At 40.2% G+C, this 18979-nt stretch overlaps 2 protein-coding genes and 1 long non-coding RNA gene across 3 annotated transcripts in view; 2 read left to right on the top strand and 1 right to left on the bottom strand.

The window, feature by feature from the left end:
- The window catches only part of LOC132367347 (uncharacterized), a 124801-nt gene that overhangs the window by 63479 nt on the left and 42343 nt on the right, over positions 1 to 18979 (top strand). The window lies entirely within an intron of this gene.
- The window catches only part of LOC132367346 (olfactory receptor 1L3-like), a 64425-nt gene that overhangs the window by 36279 nt on the left and 9167 nt on the right, over positions 1 to 18979 (top strand).
- Positions 8226 to 9167, bottom strand: LOC132367958 (olfactory receptor 1J4-like). Its single transcript, XM_059926561.1, has one exon. The coding sequence runs from the start codon at positions 9165 to 9167 to the stop codon at positions 8226 to 8228; it is 942 nt and encodes a 313-aa protein (XP_059782544.1).

Genomic DNA, 18979 nt, shown 5'->3' with positions numbered 1-18979 from the left:
AAAAGACCAAGAAACTGATCTAAAATTTGTGTCTATCTGAGCTCTCACATTCTTAAGGTGAGCTTCTGAGCTCAGATCCTATCACTGGGGTAACTTCCCTGGTGGAACTTGTATTAATGTATGTTTATCTTCTTGCCAAGAAATAAACCTTAATTCTGTGCATGATCTCCATCTATCTCCATCCTTATCTGGTGTTCCATGCCTCAGATCTGGATATTCACAGATAGGAAGACACCTGAGATCTGAGATCTGGGGTCTGAGAGCTGGGAGATACTGAAGGATTGGAGGTGTCTATTTGAATTCAGTTACCTGATTGACCATCACTATTTCCCAATATTGATCTTCACACTGAAAATAACTGACATTTAATGAACACTATGTCAGACTAATATATTTTTGGATTATAGCCTCACTACATTTTTCAACAGTCCTAGGAGGTAGGTGTTATTAAAACTTCATTGTCACCATACTCAGAAGGAGTAGGAAACTAGCATGATCATACAGTTAGTAACTTCTATAGTCACAATTCTTTCCTGTGTTTTTAAAAAAATGTATTGGAATCTCTGCTCCTATGACTCCACTGTTTCTCCCTCTCTTTAACTAGATAAAATAGGCAGGACATTAAGAAATATTATTTCAGGATTTGAAGGGGTCTTCCTGCTCAGATAACTATCGACTTTCTTATTCCTGCGACCCTTTAGTTTGCGAATGGTTTTCATATGCCTTCGATTTCATTCAATCCATCAGTGTTTGTGTGTGAGAAGTAGAGATGACAGTGATTTTTTTCCCTTCATTTTACTAGCAGGAGTAGTGAAATCACTTAAACAATCTCACAGAGATATTGTATAGTGGAACCTGGTCTCAAAGGTTGATTTTCTGATAATCTTTTCACTAGAGAGAGAATCCACCCATTTCTTTTTATGGGGCGTAGAGAGGCCAAAGTTAAATAAGAAACGTGAAAAGTTAAAGTTAAAATATACTTGGGAGAGGAACTTGACATTAACATTGTGTAAGACCCTGTCAGTAGATGCTTGTTCCAGACCAGAGCGTTGCTCAGGGTCATTAACTGACAGCTCATGGGACACAAGGAGGGACCAGGTACTTGACCCTTCTGCCAGGACTGGCTTCTCCCTGAAACTTGCTAGGTCAGACTTAAGCTAGGGTCTCAAAGATCTCCTACAGGAGAGCCAGAGCACGTAATGACACCAAGGAGCTGCAGTTCGAAGGGAAGGGAACAATATACAAATGGCACTTTGATTCCATCAGCACCATGTATGAAAGAGGTGGTGAAATTGCTCAGTAATGAAGAAAAGAAGTTGTGACCTGGGTGGTGGGAGAGGAGGGCTTGCTAGAGAGCCTATGGATGGGCCTAATTTTCCTGTCTTCATACCAAATTTTGTCTCCTGAGCAGTTGGGAAATGGCGAGTCAGGTGTCTTGGCCTCCATGAGGCTACAATTTACTAAGTGCTCAGGATGTGCCTAGAACTTGTGAAGCACCTTACAGACAAGATCTTTCAGCAATGATCATGATCCCATTAACAGTAGAGGACGCTGAGCATCACCAAGGCCAAACCCAAGGCCACAAAGCTATTAAGCAGGAAAAAGGCAAAGATTTGAGTGTCGATGTATGTGACACCAGAAGTGAGCATTTCATTTCTGAACTATATCACCAAAATTGAAGAAGCGTGTCAAAAATATTGAGCTTCCAGGGGACCTGCTGGAGTATTCAAATCAATGAAAAATGGATGCCAATAGTGCTTCAAAGTGGGCTTCCTTTGGAGCTGCCTGTGTGGATTCTGGTCTCAGGCAAGTGGAGAGTCAAAATGTGATAATGTTACACACACACACAAATATTTGTATCTTCTGTGTGAAGGAAGTCGAAGTGTGGATTTGTCTTACAAAAGCACTCACACACTATCACAGACACACACTTGCCAAATGGGGATTTATAGATTTCTCTAGCTTATACTCAAAGTAGGTGAATACAGTCAGGGTGTGAGTCAGCTTCACACAAATCTATGCAAAACTCACCAAAAAATACACATGTACAACACAGCTACACACAGAGAACTCTCAAGCATCCTCTACCACAGGCATTGTAGTTACAAGAAATCATACATATTCCAATCACAAGCAACGCACAAGGTCTTACATACAGTACACAAGCAACAAATGCAAGTAAAATAAGCACTCACTGAGAGGAAATTTCCAGCTTCTCTGACCGATATATATCTTAGTATGTTTGTCATTCAGTGTGTTTGTCAGTTACACATACATGCATAAAGCCATACAACACAATACACCTGCAAAAATACACATAACATTTCTGATGGTCACACATACACACATTTACACACAGACATACATGCACGACTATGGAGATGTCTGGGCTCCTTCCGAGTTATACCAGTGCTATGAGTTCTGATACCTTCTGCTTCGTTCTGTTACCTGAATCCTCACTTTCTGTCCAGAAGACCCAGGATCCAAAGAAAAAGAGCAAACCTCAGTGGCCTGAGGACCTTTACAAACTCGCATGTCTGTTCACAAGCTTCAAAACAGTGGGCAAGAAGATCTTCTTTTGCTCATCAGAAAGAGACCCCAGAGGGAAAGAGCCCCAAGTCCCTGACTAGAGGAACAGTCGACTGGGGCTAATTGCCCAACTTCCTCCCAGCCCCTCGGAAAGCAGTATGTTTAGGGTCCAAAGGGACTGAGTTGTAGCTGGAGTCACAGGAGAAAGTGTCCCTAACGTCAGTGGTACCTTGGGCTCTGGTTAAGTCTCCAGATGGGAAGTAGAAGTTACCCTACTGCCCGGGACCTCTACATCATGGTTCAGCTTCTCTGTACAGCAATGTATGGTACAGGCAGTGTAAGGGCCTCAGCAAGCTTCTGCAAGCTCCCCAACACCTACACAGGCTTCCATTAAAGCACAAAGCCCCTTAAAATGTACAGGTCTCTCTCACTTCGTCCCAGCTTACCCTTCCCCCTAGCACTGACATATATACACACTACCAAATGTAAAATAGATAGCTAGTGGGAAGCAGCCACATAGCACAGGGAGATCAGCTCAGTGCTCTGTGACCACCTAGAGGGGTGGGATAGGGAGGGTGGGAGGGAGATGCAAGAGGGAGGGGATATGGGGATGTATGTATACGTATAGCTGATTCACTTTGTTATACAGCAGAAACTAACACAACATTGTAAAAACTTATACTCCAATAAAGATGTTAAAAAAAAAATGTACATGTCTCCCCAGTCTTCTGTGAGGTACGGTCTGTGCTTTGTTCAGGAATAGGGGGATTGACTCTATCACTCTGGAAAAAAGACTCTGGGCTATCCCCCTACTAAGAGAGCATACCTGAGCAATTTATCAAAGATCTCTGAGATTCAGTTTCTTCATAGTGGAAGTAATAATAATAACTCTTTGTGTGAGTTTGAAGGATGGTTAAGTGAGCACATAATGAAAGCTTAATAAATGTTAAGGTTTATTGTCAATGTCTTTGTATCACTAGGGATCAGCTATGGCTTACAACAGACAATTGTGATTGGTAATTGTTGAATGAATTCATCTGTTCATTCATTCACTCATTCACTTAAATAATTATTAAGGCTCTCATAAAGGTAAACACTGATATGTACTCTGGAGACATAACAGGGAATAATATAAACAGAAATCCCTCTTGTGGAACACACACGCAAATTGGGGGAGGGGGGGCAGAAAAAAATTGTTAATGCAAAACAAATGGCAGGTAAATGGTGAAAAGTGCTCGGGTATGATAAAAACCAGGCACCGGAGCTAGGGAGAATCAGGAAGTTCAAAAAATACCCAGTGTTACAGGATTCTTTTTCACAGAAACCCAGACCCCCCTCCAATCAAGTGGCTCCAGGTCTGTAAACTGGTTTACACCACTACACTCCTATTAGAATGGCTAAAATTGAAAGGACCACTGCTATTGAGTGTTGTTGAGCTATGACAGAACTGGAACTCTAATACACTGCTAGTGGGAATATAAAACAGTTTGAAAATTTCTTTAAAAGTTGAACATATACCAAAATAGATAACTAATAGGAACCTACTGTATAGCACATGGAACTCTACTTAATACTCTGTAATGACCTATATAGGAAAAGAATCTAAAAAAAGAGTGGATATATGTATATGTATAATTGATTCACTTTGCTGTACAGCAGAAACTAACACCACATTGTAAATCAACTATACTCCAATAAAAATTTAAAAAAATAAAAGTAGTGAAATGGGAAAAAAGTTAAACATATACCTAGCATGTGACTAGAGAAAAAGAATGTATATATGTATACATTGACTTATACAAGAATGTTCATAGGGCTTCCCTGGTGGCGCAGTGGTTGAGAGTCTGCCTGCTAATGCGGGGGACACGGGTTCGAGCCCTGGTCTGGGAGGATCCCACATGCCGCGGAGCAACTGGGCCCGTGAGCCACAACTACTGAGCCTGCGCGTCTGGAGCCTGTGCTCCGCAACAAGAGAGGCCGCAATAGTGAGAGGCCCGCGCACCGCGATGAAGAGTGGCCCCCGCTTGCCACAACTAGAGAAAGCCCACGCACAGAAATGAAGACCCAACACAGCCAAAAATAAATAAATAATTAAATAATTAAAAAAAAAAAAAAAAGAATGTTCATAACAGCTTTATTTAATAGACAGAAACTGGAAACAGCCCACATATCCATCAAAAAGCTGTGGTATATCTACACACCAATTTTAAAAAAAGAATTGATAAACAGCACAACATGAATGAATCTCAAAATGTTTACACTGAATGAAAGAAGGCAGCAAGAAAAGAATACACACTGTATGATTCCACTTAAACTTCTAGAAGATGCAAACTAATCCATGTGACAGAAACAGATTAGTGGTTCCCCTGAGGCCAGATGGGAGGAGTAAAGAGAGAGCAGTAGGGTAGGCATCAGGGAAATTCATGATCTTGATGGCTTGTGGTGATAGTTTCATGGGTGTATACAAATGTCAAAACTAGTCAAATTGTGTACCTTAGATATACAAAGTTTATTGTATGTCACTTACACCTCAAAAAATCTGGGTGTTTTTAAAGAAACAATAAAAAAATCAAGTATGGTCATGTTATTCCTCTATTGAATCTCTTCCAATAGGTTCCAAAATCACTCAGACTGAAAACCAAAAATTCTACTATAATGGTTAATTTTTTTTAAAATTTTATTTATTTATTTATTTATGGCTGTGTTGGGTCTTCGTTTCTGTGCGAGGGCTTTCTCTAGTTGCGGCAAGCGGGGGCCACTCTTCGTCGCGGTGCGCGGGCCTCTCACTATCGCGGCCTCTCTTGTTGCGGAGCACAGGCTCCAGACGCGCAGGCTCAGTGGTTGTGGCACACGGGCCTAGTTGCTCCGCAGCACATGGGATCTTCCCAGACCCGGGCTTGAACCCGCGTCCCCTGCATTGGCAGGCAGACTCCCTACCACTGTGCCACCAGGGAAGCCCAATGGTTAATTTTATGTGTCAACTTGGCTAGGCTGCAGGACCCAGGTATTTGGTCAAACACAATTCTAGATGTTTCCACGAAGGTATTTTTTTGGATGAGATTAACATTGCAATCAACAGACGCTGAATAAAGCAGATTGTCCTCCATAATGTAGATGGGTCTCATCCAATCAGTTGAGGGCCTTAAGAGAAAGACTGACCTCCCCCAAAGAAGAGGCAATTCTGATAATTCAAAAAGATACATGCACCCCAGTGTTCATTGCAGCACTATTTACATGGAAATGTAAATGCCAGGACATGGAAGCAACCTAAATGTCCATCAACAGAGGAATGGATAAAGAAGATGTGGCAAATATATACAATGAAATATTACTCAGCCATAAAAAAGAACAAAATAATGCCATTTGCAACAAAATGGATGGACCTAGAGATTGTCATACTGAGTGAAGTAAGTCAGACACAGAAAGACAAATATCATATGATATCACTTATATATGGAATCTAAAAAAAAAAGTACAAATGAACTTATTTACAAAACAGAAGTAAAGTCATGGATGTAGAAAACAAACTTATGCTTACCAGGGGATAAGGGAGGGAGGGATAAATTGGGAGACTGGGACTGACATATGCACACTACTATATATAAAATAGATAATTAATAAGAAACTGCTGTATAGCACAGGGAACTCTACTCAATACTCTGTAATGACCTATATGGGAAAGGACTCTTAAAAAGAACAAAGAGTGGATTTATATATATGTATAACTGACTTACTTTGCTGTACACCTGAAACCAACACAACATTGTAAATCAACTATACTCCAAAAAAGTTTAAAAAAAAAAAAAAGAAGAGACAATTCTGTCAGCAGGCTGCCTCAGACTCAAACTGCAACTTTTCCCTGGGTTTCCAGCCTGCCAGCCTACCCTGCAGATTTTGGACTTGCTAGCCTCCACAATGACATGAGCCAATTCCAATAAATCTCTCTCTCTCTCTCTCTCCACACAAACACACCCCCTATTGGTTCTATTTCTCTGGAGAACCTAGACTAACACACCTACTATGACCTTAAGTGCCCTACAAATCTGGTCCTCTGATATCTCTAAACTTATTGCCTACCATCCTCCCCTACTTGGCCCTGTCCAACTACAGAGGCCCCTCAATGTCCCTGAAATAGGCCAGGCACCATGTCCCCTCAGAGTATTTCCAGGTGCTGATGCCCATGCTTGGAATGATTTTGTCCATATCCTCCCATGGCTCACTTACCTGTCCTCACTGACATCTTTGTTTGATTGTTATCTTTCCAATGAGCTCTACCTGGACCACACAATGTTAAACTATGTACCTCACCCCCAGCACCCTTGCTCCCCTTTTTTATGCCTCCTTTATTCATAGAAGTTTTTACCTACCAACAAAACTTACAACTTACTTATTTCAGCCAAAAACCCATCTTCCATAGAGCTCGCATTCCAGTAAAGAAACAATGAAAATTTTAAAAATAAGTAAAGCTTATGGTGTGTTAGAAGGTTCAAAACTGCCGTGGAAAAAAAGGAACACAATGAGCAGGGACAGGAGTGTGGAATGTAAACTCTACAAGGGGGTTAATTTTTTTAACTAGTATTCCCAGAATGGAGAAAACTACGTGGCACATAATAGTCAGCAGTAAATATTTTAGTTTTTTCCTGTTAGAAATGAGATCTCTGGGAAAAAGACAACACTCATTTTCCCAGACTAAAATTAATCAGACAGCTGTAGGCTGTTCTCCACACAAAAATCCATTTTAGAGGGAAAAACAATAGCCTTCCTAGAATGGGGAAATATGGTAGTTGGATTGACTACTCTGTGGTTCCCTACTGTCACAGGCATAATCAAATTAAAGTTTATTTCGGTTTTAGCAAACAATCAAAAGTACTTTATTAACTAGATACTGCATTGAGAGGGTAAGCATTCTGGACTTTACCAAAACTAAACATTAGAAACTTAACTGAATATTTGTAGCTCTGGAAAACACTAGACAAGATAGAGGAAATAAGGAGCTGGTTTATATCTCATTTATTTCAACAGATAGAAACTGTGAGTTATAATGAAAAGTTATATTACCTATTACTAAGGAGGGTTCTTTAACCTATCAAAAGAATATTCCACAAAACTTAAACTGGCTCTACTTGAGATTCCAAATGTTCATTTCATTACAGAAAAGTGAAGTGCCATAACACATTTGAGAATCTTGACCGTCTACCACCTGGGGATCAGAAACTCAGGATATGAGAAGGTATAGCTTGGTCCAAAATATAATCGTATTTCATACCTCTAATCTTAGCTTAAAACAAACCGGATTTCTTCATTAAAAGGAAGCATAAAATGTCAGTGTCATGTTTTCCTTTTGAGAGAGGCGGTTCGTGTGTGTGTTGTTATCTTAGCAAGTCTTTCTCTCTTCAGGAAGATAAAACAGTAGTGCAACGTATTCAGAATGATCAATCACATATCTGACTAATAAGGAGTTTGGTGCTTTGAAGACCACAAGTCATATGTATGTTGTGGGCAATGCCATATTTAGGATTATGGAAGAATAAATGGGCAACAGATAAGACGAAAGTGAAAGGGATTGGTCCAATAACGTAGTGACTGTAAAGGACAGATGGGAAGGTGCTAGAGACATGGGTGGTCGGCACGCAACTTTTTAAGAGGACATTTCTGACAAGGTCAGTGGGTGAAATAAGAACATGGCTAGCTGATCCTCACTTGGCGAAAAGTTGATTGTTTCTGAAAAGAATCCCCAGAGCCAATTTAATGTCTCTGTTCCTTAGGCTATAGATGAAGGGGTTCAGCATGGGAGTCACCACTGTGTACATCAGTGAGACAATCATGTCTTTGTCGTTGGAGTTGCCCGATGAGGAGGAAAAGTACAGTGCCATAATGGTTCCATAGAACAGAGACACCACAGAGAGATGGGAGCCACAGGTGGACAGGGCCCTGCAGATCCCTTTGGTAGAAGGGACCCTCAGGATGGAGACCCCAATGCGGCCATAAGAGACCAGGATGCCAGTCAATGGAAGAATGACAACCGCAGCCCCTGCAGTGAATATAACCAACTCATTAAGAGAGGTGTCTGAGCAGGACAGCTTGAGTAGGATGGGGAGGCTACAGAAGAAGTGGGGAATAATGTTGTCATCACAGAAGGGCACCTGGGCCAGCAGGAGGGTGTGCAGAAGGGCACTGCCACAGGAGAGGATCCAGGAGCCAGCCACCAGGAGCACACACGCCCTCTCCATCATGATGGTGGTGTAGTGGAGAGGGTGACAGATGGCCACATACCTGTCATAGGACATCACCGCGAGGAGGAGGTTATCAACACAACCGAAAAGTATGTAAAAATACACCTGTGAAATGCACCCTGCGTATGTGATAGATTGGCACTGAACCTGCATGTTCATCAGCATCTTTGGGACAGTGACAGATGAAAAGGAGACATCAGTGAGGGCCAAGTGTTTGAGGAAGAAGTACATGGGGGTATGGAGACGAGGGTCCAGCCTGATGAGCAGGAAGATTAGCAGGTTCCCCAGCACTGTGGTCAGGTACACGCCAAGGAACAGGGCAAAGAACACGCCCTGCTGCTCGGGCCGGATGGGGAGCCCCAGGAGGAGGAACTCGGACACGCTGCTCTGGTTCTCCCTCCTCATGCTGTTCTTATCTCTGCTGGGAATGAATAGAAACTGGAAACGTCAGGAACTTAGACATACTGAGCAGAGCGACTACCATACGGTCACATATGTTCCTCCACGTGGCTGTGTCACTGTACAGACAAATCTCACTGCATTGAGCTCACACGTTGGTGCCTCATACAGTCTGGTGAGAACAGTGGAATGTGATTTGTCTGAACACTGACACAGTCACTTGGAGACATCATTCAAACATCAATCAAACTCTTCAACTGAAATCAGGAATACCTCATTCTTTTTTTAACATAATGAAGACACTACGATAGACATTAGGGGGAGAGTAATAAATAAGATACAGTCCCTTCCATGGCTTTATAGCCAGACAGCTTATGTGCGTGTGTCTGTCTTGCACACACACACACACACACACACACACCACTTAAAGCATTATTGGGAAAGTAATGTACCATGTACAGAATAAGTGCTGAACACATAAACTTAGAATGACAAGAAAGAAGGAAGGAAGGAAGGAAAGAAGCAAAAAAGGAAGGAAGGAAAAAAGGGAACATAATGGCAGTTCCTCAAAAACTTAAACATAGAATTACCATATGATCCAGAAATTTCACTTCTGATAATATATCCAGAAGAACTGAAAGCAGGGGCCAAAGAGATATTTGTATACCCATGTTTAAAGCAGCATTATTCACAATAGCCGAACGATGGAAACAATCTGTGTCCACTGACAAATAAATGGATAAACAAAATGTGGTCTATACTTACAATGGAATATTATTCAGCCTTAAAAAGGAAAGAAATCCTGACACATGCTACAACATGGATGAACCTTGAAGACATTATGCTAAGTAAAGTCAGACAGTCACAAAGGTGTAAATACTGTATAATTCCACTTATATGAGATCCTTAGAATAGTCAAATTCATAGAGACAAAAAAATAGAATGGTGGTTGCCAGGGGCTTTGTGCGGGGGAGAGAAATGAGGCGTTATTGTTCAGTGGGTACAGTTTCCATCTGGGAAGATAAACAATTTCTGGAGGTGGATGGTGCTGATGTTTGTACAACAATGTGAATGTGTTTAATGCCACGGAACTGTACTTTAAAAATCATTGAAATGGTAAATTTTATCTTATACGTATTTTAGCACAATAAAAAATTGTTAATTTAGAAAATATGTCACAAGGGTTAATAAAGGATTGACTGAAAAGAAGCAATCAAAAGGAGGGTGACCAGGGCTTCCCTGGTGGCTCAGTGGTTGAGAATCTGCCTGCCAATGCAGGGGACACGGGTTCGAGCCCTGGTCTGGGAAGATCCCACATGCCGCAGAGCAGCTTGGCCCATGAGCCACAACTACTGAGCCTGCGCGTCTGGAGCCTGTGCTCTGCAACAAGAGAGGCCGCGACAGTGAGAGGCCCGTGCACCACGATGAAGAGTGGCCCCCGCTTGCTGCAACTGGAGAAAGCCCTCGCACAGCAACGAAGACCCAACACAGCCAAAATAAATAAATAAATAAATAAATAAATAAATAAATAAATAAATAAATAAATAAATAAATAAAAATTTAAAAAGGAAAAAAAAAGAAATAGTAGTTTTAAAAAAGGAGAGTGACTGAAAAGATAAATAAATAAATAGATTATTTAGGCAGGATGAGTGTGACCAAGATCACACATCAGGAACTGAAGATAACAAAGATAGGAGGAGGCCATCAAGCAAGATCAAATACCTTCCTGAAAATGTGTGTTGGCTTCTGGGGTTTCACTCTCACATCCAGGGAAACAGTAAACACCCAGACAATGGCCCCTGAAGAAGAGCACATCCACAGCACTTGACTCACTGCATTTTTAATAAATTTGCCAATAAATAACTTCCTTCATATCTGCTATTGTCTCTCTCTCCCCTTCCATCTCCAGTGTTTTAAAATGGCTGAGTTCTGAGCATACACGCAAAGTGAGTGACATGAGTATTTGCCCAATCATGTGGCCAGAGAGCCAAGATATTACAGATGTTGTAGGACCAAGAAGTTGTATCAGAACTCACAGTCGTTGGATTAACTTGGTAAGGTTCCAAACTTGACCCCACTATGTTCTCCAAAGTGGAAATGTGGAAATCATTAAACATCAATGAAGAAAATTTGGGGCCCTGGAGAAATTCAGTAGCCTTCAAACCACCTGGACGAATTGCCATCAACTTAGCAAACTGCCATCAACTTAGCATAGCATAATTGTTTAAAGCTGCCTGTTTATGTCTAGAGGTGAGACAAGAGGTCAGGCTGTGAGACTGTCTCACCAGGTCAAATGCATACACGTATTTCCAAGTCACTCAGCACTCAGCACTCTCTGCTTTACACCCATTCAAGGAGAGGAAAATTAGACTGTGAGTGTGTTATACACAAAAACAGACACACAGAGTGGCACACAGAGTGACACCCAGTGACACAGAAACAAAACCCAAGGTGCTTCTTTTTGGCCCTCTCTGATTTATACCCCTAGTCAAAAGTGTAAAGGTTTGTATGGATTCAGACCAACTTATATACAACTTTTAAATGGAATATTTTGTCACACACAACTTTTTAAAAACATGCAAACAAAAACTTTGCTACACTGTTTGTGTGGATGTAAAATGGTGCAGCTGCTATGGAAAACAGCATGAAGTTTCCCAAAAAACATTAAAAACAAAACTACCATATGATCTGGCAATCCTACTTCTGGTCCCACTTCTGGGTATATACAAGAAAGAATTGAAATCAGGATCTCAAAGATACATCTACACTCCCATGTGTATTGCAGTATTATTTACAATAGTTAAGTTATGGAAACAACCCAAATATCCATTGACAGATAAATGGATAAAGAAAATATGGCACATACATACAGTGGAATATTATTTTGCCTTTTAAAAAAAGGGAAATCCTGCCATCTGTGACAACATAGATGAAACTGGAGTGAAAAAGCCAGTCTTAACAAGGACAAATAGTGCATGATTTCACTTTAAGAAATTCATAGAAGCAGAGAATAAATGGAGGTTACCAAGGGCTGGGGAGAGGGGGAAACGTAGTGTTACTCAAATGATATGAAATTTCAGTTATACAAGATGAATTAGTTCTAGAGACCTGTTATACAGCATAGAGTCAAAAATAATATATTGTGCACTTAAAAATTCATTAAAAGAGTAGAGTCCCTGTTAAGTTTTCTTACCACAAAAAATGGACACAAGGAAATTTTTGGAGAAGATAGACATTTCAATGACCTTGACTGTGATGATGGCTTCACATGTGTGTGCACATGTCCAAACTTCTCAAATTGTATACATTCAATATGTACAGTTTTGTATAACAATTACACCTCAAAAGCTGTTTTAAGAAAACATACCAAGACCACATCCAGTCACCCAGACAACTCACAAACCATACACACACACACACACACACACACACACACACAGAAACTCCACTACACACATTAAGAATCACATGTAGTCAAACCCAACACACAAATAGCATAAAAAGAAGCAACATACGTCAACACAAGCACACACACATGCACTGCAGGAGATTTCCAGCCCTCTATTATCAACCCTTTACAGGACTTTCTACAATGATGGAAATATTCTGTATCTTCTTTGTCCAATACAGTAGCACTAGCTTCATGTGACTACTGAAGACTTGAAATATAGCTAGTGCAACTGAGGAACCAAAATTTTAATTTTAGGTAATTTTAATTAATTTTATTTCTATGGCCACTTGTGGCTGGTAGCACCATGTGGGTCAGTGTGTGAATCAGTCACTAAAAACACATGGTTATACAAGCAACGTAAACACAACTTTTCTCTCTCTTTCTTCTAGTCCTCATATCAACGCACGTATCTAGGAAAAGTGATGGTTCCCCACCTTGCTCAGATCGATGTCAATTCTTGCTGGTCCAGGCAGCTACCTGAACACTCATCTCTTATGCCTCCATGGCCTGAGGATCTTTAGTACCTTCCACGCCTGTTTACAAGAACTAGAACAATGAGAGGGAAGGTCCACATTTACCAACAGGACTAAGACCCCAGGGAACACAGCCCCAAGATTCTGGTTAGAGAAGAAGCCAGCTGAGCTAACTGCCCAATATCTTGCCTTCCTCTTGAGATGGATCTTGTGCAGGGGACAAAGGGGCTGAACCACTCGAGTCCCAGGAGAAGGTGTCCCTAATGTCAGTGACACTTTGGCCGCCCCTCTGCTTGGTCATGAGGAGGAGAGGCCGTGAACACCCTTGACTTTTGAAGAAGCCAGCAGTGGAAACTGCCCCTCCATACACTGCAGTAAGGTCCAGACAGAGCAGTACTAACCCTTGAGATTCCCACACCACTGACCCCAAAATGTATTAGAACACACGTTCCACTGCCACCACTTATTCCATCCACATAGAACCACAAAAGACCAACAAAGCAATCTTGATAAAAATGAACAAAGCTGTAGGCATCACCTAATTTCAAACTATTCTACAAAACTTCAGTAATCAACACAAAATGTTAATGGTGTGAAAACAGGCATATAGAAAATGGAACAGAATACGGAGCCCAGAAATAAACCCACACATATACCATCACCTAATCTTTGACAAGGGAGCCAAGAACACACAATGGGGAAAGGATAGTCTCTTCAATAAACAGTGTTGGCAAACTGGATACCCACATGCAAAAGAATGAAAGTGGACTCCCAATAGTGAAAACTATCTGTGACATCCCACCCTGGGGGCTAAACATGTTTGCCACCTTCATTGGCAACAGTGTGGCCATCCAGGAGCTGTTCAAGTGCATCTCGAAGCAGTTCACAGCCGTGTTCCAAGGACATGGATGGATCTAGAGGGCACTATGCTATGTGAAATAAGTCGGACAGAGAACAATAAATACCGTATTATCTCACTCATAGGTGGAGTCTAAAAAACAAAACAAACAAACAAAATAAAATGAAAACAGACTCACAGATACAGAGAAGAAACCAGTGGTTGACAGAGGGGAGGGCACTGCAGGGATGGGGGCTGAAATAGGTGAAGTGGATGAAGAGGTATAAATCTCCAGTTATCAATTAAACAAACCATGAGGATGTAATATACAACATAGGAATATGGTCAATGATATTATAATAACTTTGGGGACAGATAGTTACTAGACGCATTTGCGGTGATCATTTTGTAATATATGCAAATGTCAAATCACCATGTAATACACCTGAAACTAACATAATATTGTATGTGAACTATATTTCAGTAAAAAAATAAAGCTGCCTGATGCCAGAATAGCTCCCAAACCAGAACAGTCCACAAACTATTGTTCATAATAAGGGTGAACATTTTGGTGAACATTTGGGTACTAGGCTAAGCGCTTTACCCATGTTTCCTAATTAATACCACACATCAACCTTACATTCCCAGATTTTTAAAAAATTGCACAGCTTCATCAAGAATTTGTGTTCTTTCACCCATTTTAGCTTTTAAAAAATAGAAACATAAAGATACAAATTCCATAGGTACAAAACAGTACAGTAGAGGACAGAGATGGCACACACACATATGTGAGTATATATGTATCTATAATATACATGATATATAATATATAATATGCAAAATATATAATATATATTACTTTATATATATGTATCACCATTTTCTCTAATTTAAAATTTATCAAGTAGTAGCTACTTAATGTGATTCAATCTAATATGACTGTGTCATCAGAGCCCATGCTCCTAATCATTACACATGAAAACTTCCCCTTTTATCTGTTAGGGGAGTCAAGCATTCTATAATATTTTAGAGATGCAGGGAAGCCACAGTTGTCCAAAATTTTCTTAGTTCCCTGCCTAAGTAATTTCATTCATTCATATTCATATACTTCACAACTGCCAAAAATTCTCACATACGTTAACTTCTATTTAAACAATAAATATTTACTGAAGCCCTTTAAGTTTCACAAGAAGTCTAATTCTTTCCATTTTATAGATGTGGAAACTAAGGCCAAGGAGTTAAGTAATTTTCCCAAGATCTCACCACTATTTGATTGATGGTGATTCTGCACTGTAGCTTCACACAGCATGATGCCTGGAGTTTCTCTGTGTGGTACGTTTCATGAAAAAAGTAAAGGGTTACAAAATCTGAGTGACTCAGTTACACTCAGGTATATGAAAGTGATAGCAGATCCTTTTTAGGAAACAGGGACTCGCTTGGAGCTTGGTTATTTTAGCCAATGGTGCCCCAGAAGGAGATCACTTAAGGAAATATTTGAGGTCATGAATGTTAATCAGATGCCCACAAACGCACATGCACACCTAGCCACACACTCACTACAAGCAGCACACACACTCCCATTCCTGGGAGGCGTGCTTCAACCCCTTCTGACCCAAACCCTTCTGGGGTGAAGGCAGTCAGCGTGGGGCAGTTAAGCCTATTCAGTCAATGGCACAGACATTAAACCACCAACAACAACCCATGCACATGGTAACATACAAACAGACAAAAGCAAACAGCACAGGTTCCTGCTCTCACACACAACTGTGTCACCCACAAACACAGCTCGTACACATGCTAGCACTTACTGCTGAGCAGTGGTTGAGCCCTCTCTGACCTCGGTTCCTTGGTGAGGTCGGGCATCTGCTCCAGCAGCCCCGATGTGGAGAGTTCATCCTCTCAGCTGTGATGCCCAGCCGGTGGGGAACATCCTCCTGTCATAACAACAGGAGGCAAATGTTAGGATCACGGGCATGACTCAGGAGTCCCTAATCGCATGTTAGGAAGCTGATAACTTGATCTACATGTGCTAAAACAGGGCCTGGGTTGGGTCTAACTCAGGAAAAGAATCAGGCTCTGAGTCAGGTACATAGTACACACACACATACACACACACACACACAACTACCAAACAACACGTACACAAGCATACACAATACACACAGACGCACACACTTATGAACAGAGATATTCATACACAAACCCACAAGCACACAGGCAGATCCACTGCCAAGTGCAGGTTTCCACTCTGACCTCTGCTCAGCACTGGGACCTCAGACACTTCTTCGAGACTGTTGCCAAAATCCTCAGCTTCTCTGCAGGAGACTTGGTATCCAGACAAATGGAAGAAATATCTGTGGCCTCAGGGTTTCTACAGACTTTCATGTTCCTTAACCAGCTCCAGATAAATGAATCAAAAGATAACGTTTTAATTACCAATGAGAGAGCTGAAACAAAGTCCCCAAGTTTCTGGCTAATTTCTTGCTGTCCTTTGAGGAGCTAGAGGGACTGGAGTCCCAGAAGATGGTATCCCAGATGCCAGGGGTGCCCTAGACTCCCCTCCTCTGGGACATTGTTACAGCTGAGACAAAGGATTTGTTAACTTTCTATTTTGAAATGATTTCAGACATACAGAAAAGTTGTAAGAATGATACAAGGAATTCCTGTATCCACTTCATCCAGATTGCCCAATGGTTAATATTTTGCTATGTTTATTTTATGTATGTATATATGCATGTATGTATATTTCAGGCTTAGATTTTCAGCCAGTATGCCGCAGCACGTGTTATCAGAAGACTCATGATATCAATTTTTCCAATTACTAGTGATTTTAACCTTGATCAATTGGTTAAGGTGTTGTCTGCCAGCTTCTCTACAGCAAGCTACTATTTTAGCCTTTGTAGTTAAATAAGTATCATTTGGGTAGATACTTTGAGATTATATAATCACAACGCTTCTCTTATTACAATTTCACCCACTATATTTAAAATCCATTGGTGACTCTTATACAAGAAAACTATTTGCAAATGTGGTGGCCAAATGGTGATTTTCTAATTCTGTCGTTTCCTCCTATGTTAGTTGTATTCTCCTACAAGAAGGAACTTCCCCTTGTTCCCCATTAATCTGTTTCTTCATTGATTTCATTATGGACTCATGAATTCTTACTTATTCTCTGAGTTGTAATCCATTACCAATGTTATTCATTTTGAAGCTCAAATTATTCCAGATATGGCCAATGGGAGCCCCTTCAAGCTGGCTCCTGTGTTCCTGTGATTCACCGAGCACGTTTTACTTTCCGGCTCAGCAAAATTTCTCTGGTCTGGCCTTGATTCATAGCCCCAGCCCTAGAATCAGCCATTTTTCTAAGTAACTTTGGCTCTTTTTAGAGAAGACTGATATTCAAAGAACAAATTTGGTGTTAGGTGTGTTTGTTGCTTACAAGGCATCTAAGTGATCTTAGAGGATGCAGCTAGGAAATATATATGAAAGAAACACAGGACATAGAAACTAGGAATGGTTACCCATAGGAGATGGGTCAGGAGTGGGACAGAAAGAATATGGGATGGGAACCAATATTGATATATAATATATAAGTTTCAATCTGTTTATACATATTAAAACCCATGAGTTCAAGTTGATATATATCCAATTCTAGTTTGACACCATAGAGTTCTTTCCAGCCTCTCATTTTCCATGCACATGCCACCTTTCCCCAAGTGAGGAGTCATTCTCTTTTCCAGAATAAGTTTATTATTTCCTAAATCTTTAAATACAAGTAATTTCAGAATCTTGAACTCAAACCACTGTTAATGAGAAACTAACTTCAGCTCAAACACTTTGCTTAGTTTTTCCATTACTGTGAGAGTAGTTTATAGACAAAACTCTGTGTTTGATAATTACTTAATTATTCTATTTTACCCTTTAGTCTGATTATGATATTAATTTGAAGTATAGTTAGGCTCATTTTTTTGTTTTATTCTACTTTGTTTTATTCTCCATCATCTTCTGTTTATTTTTTTTAGTAGGTAAAAGATAACATAGTCAAAACTATACAAATAAATATACTCATCCCCCCATCTTTTCTATCCCATTCCCACCCACCTCCTGCAGGTAAAGTCTCATTTGTTTCTGATTTATTCTTTGTATGCTTCTTCTTGCTCAGTGGGAAGTTACATATATATACTATTTTCCCTTCCTTTTTACACAAGATGCTATAGATGCTCTTTTACACATTTCTTTCTTCCATTTAATAATATAGCTTGGAAATCCCTCCACATTGATTCATAGATACCTTTGTCATTATTTTTTCATAGCTGTGAAGTACTCAATTGCATTGATGCTCCATAGAGTTTCCTTTTAAAGTCCTAGAATAAGATAGCAGTGATGGACGTACCAAATGCCATCTAACTGTATATCTCAAATGGTTAAAATGGTAAATGTCATGTTGTATACATTATGCTTCAATAAAAATTTTTTTAAAGAAAAAGCAAGACATAATCTCTACGTAAAGCACAGAAAAAGAATTATAAAATAATAGTAATATATGATTAATAGGTTAATAGAGGGGGAAATGGAATAACAAAATATATATTTAATTAATCAAAAGGGAGAAAGAGAAGAGACAATAAATATGAAATCAGATGTCTCCATTAGAAAACATATAGAAATATAGAAAATATAAATTCAAATACATTCTGATTATGTTAGATGTAAAGAGATAAATTCTCCAGAAATATAATGATTGTCAATCTCCATAAAAAGAGCAAAACCCAACTTTACACTGTTAACAACTAATACTTTACAGATATAAGGATATAAAAAATTTAAAGTAAAGTGATGGAAAAAAAGTAACGTGTAAACACTAACCAAAAGAAAGCTGATATATCTATACTAACAACAGAAGAAGTAAATGAGGACTTCCCTGGTGGTGCAGTGGTTAAGAATCCACCTGCCAATGCAGGGGACATGGGTTTGAGCCCTGGCCCGGGAAGATCCCATGTGCCACGGAGCAACTAAGTCCGTCCACCACAACTACTGAGCCTGTGCTCTAGAGCCC

This window comes from Balaenoptera ricei, chromosome 6, assembly GCF_028023285.1.
Source record: "Balaenoptera ricei isolate mBalRic1 chromosome 6, mBalRic1.hap2, whole genome shotgun sequence".
NCBI lineage: Eukaryota > Metazoa > Chordata > Mammalia > Artiodactyla > Balaenopteridae > Balaenoptera > Balaenoptera ricei.
The sequence above is the reverse complement of the archived record's forward strand: the minus strand, read 5'-3'. Positions and strand labels throughout refer to the sequence as shown.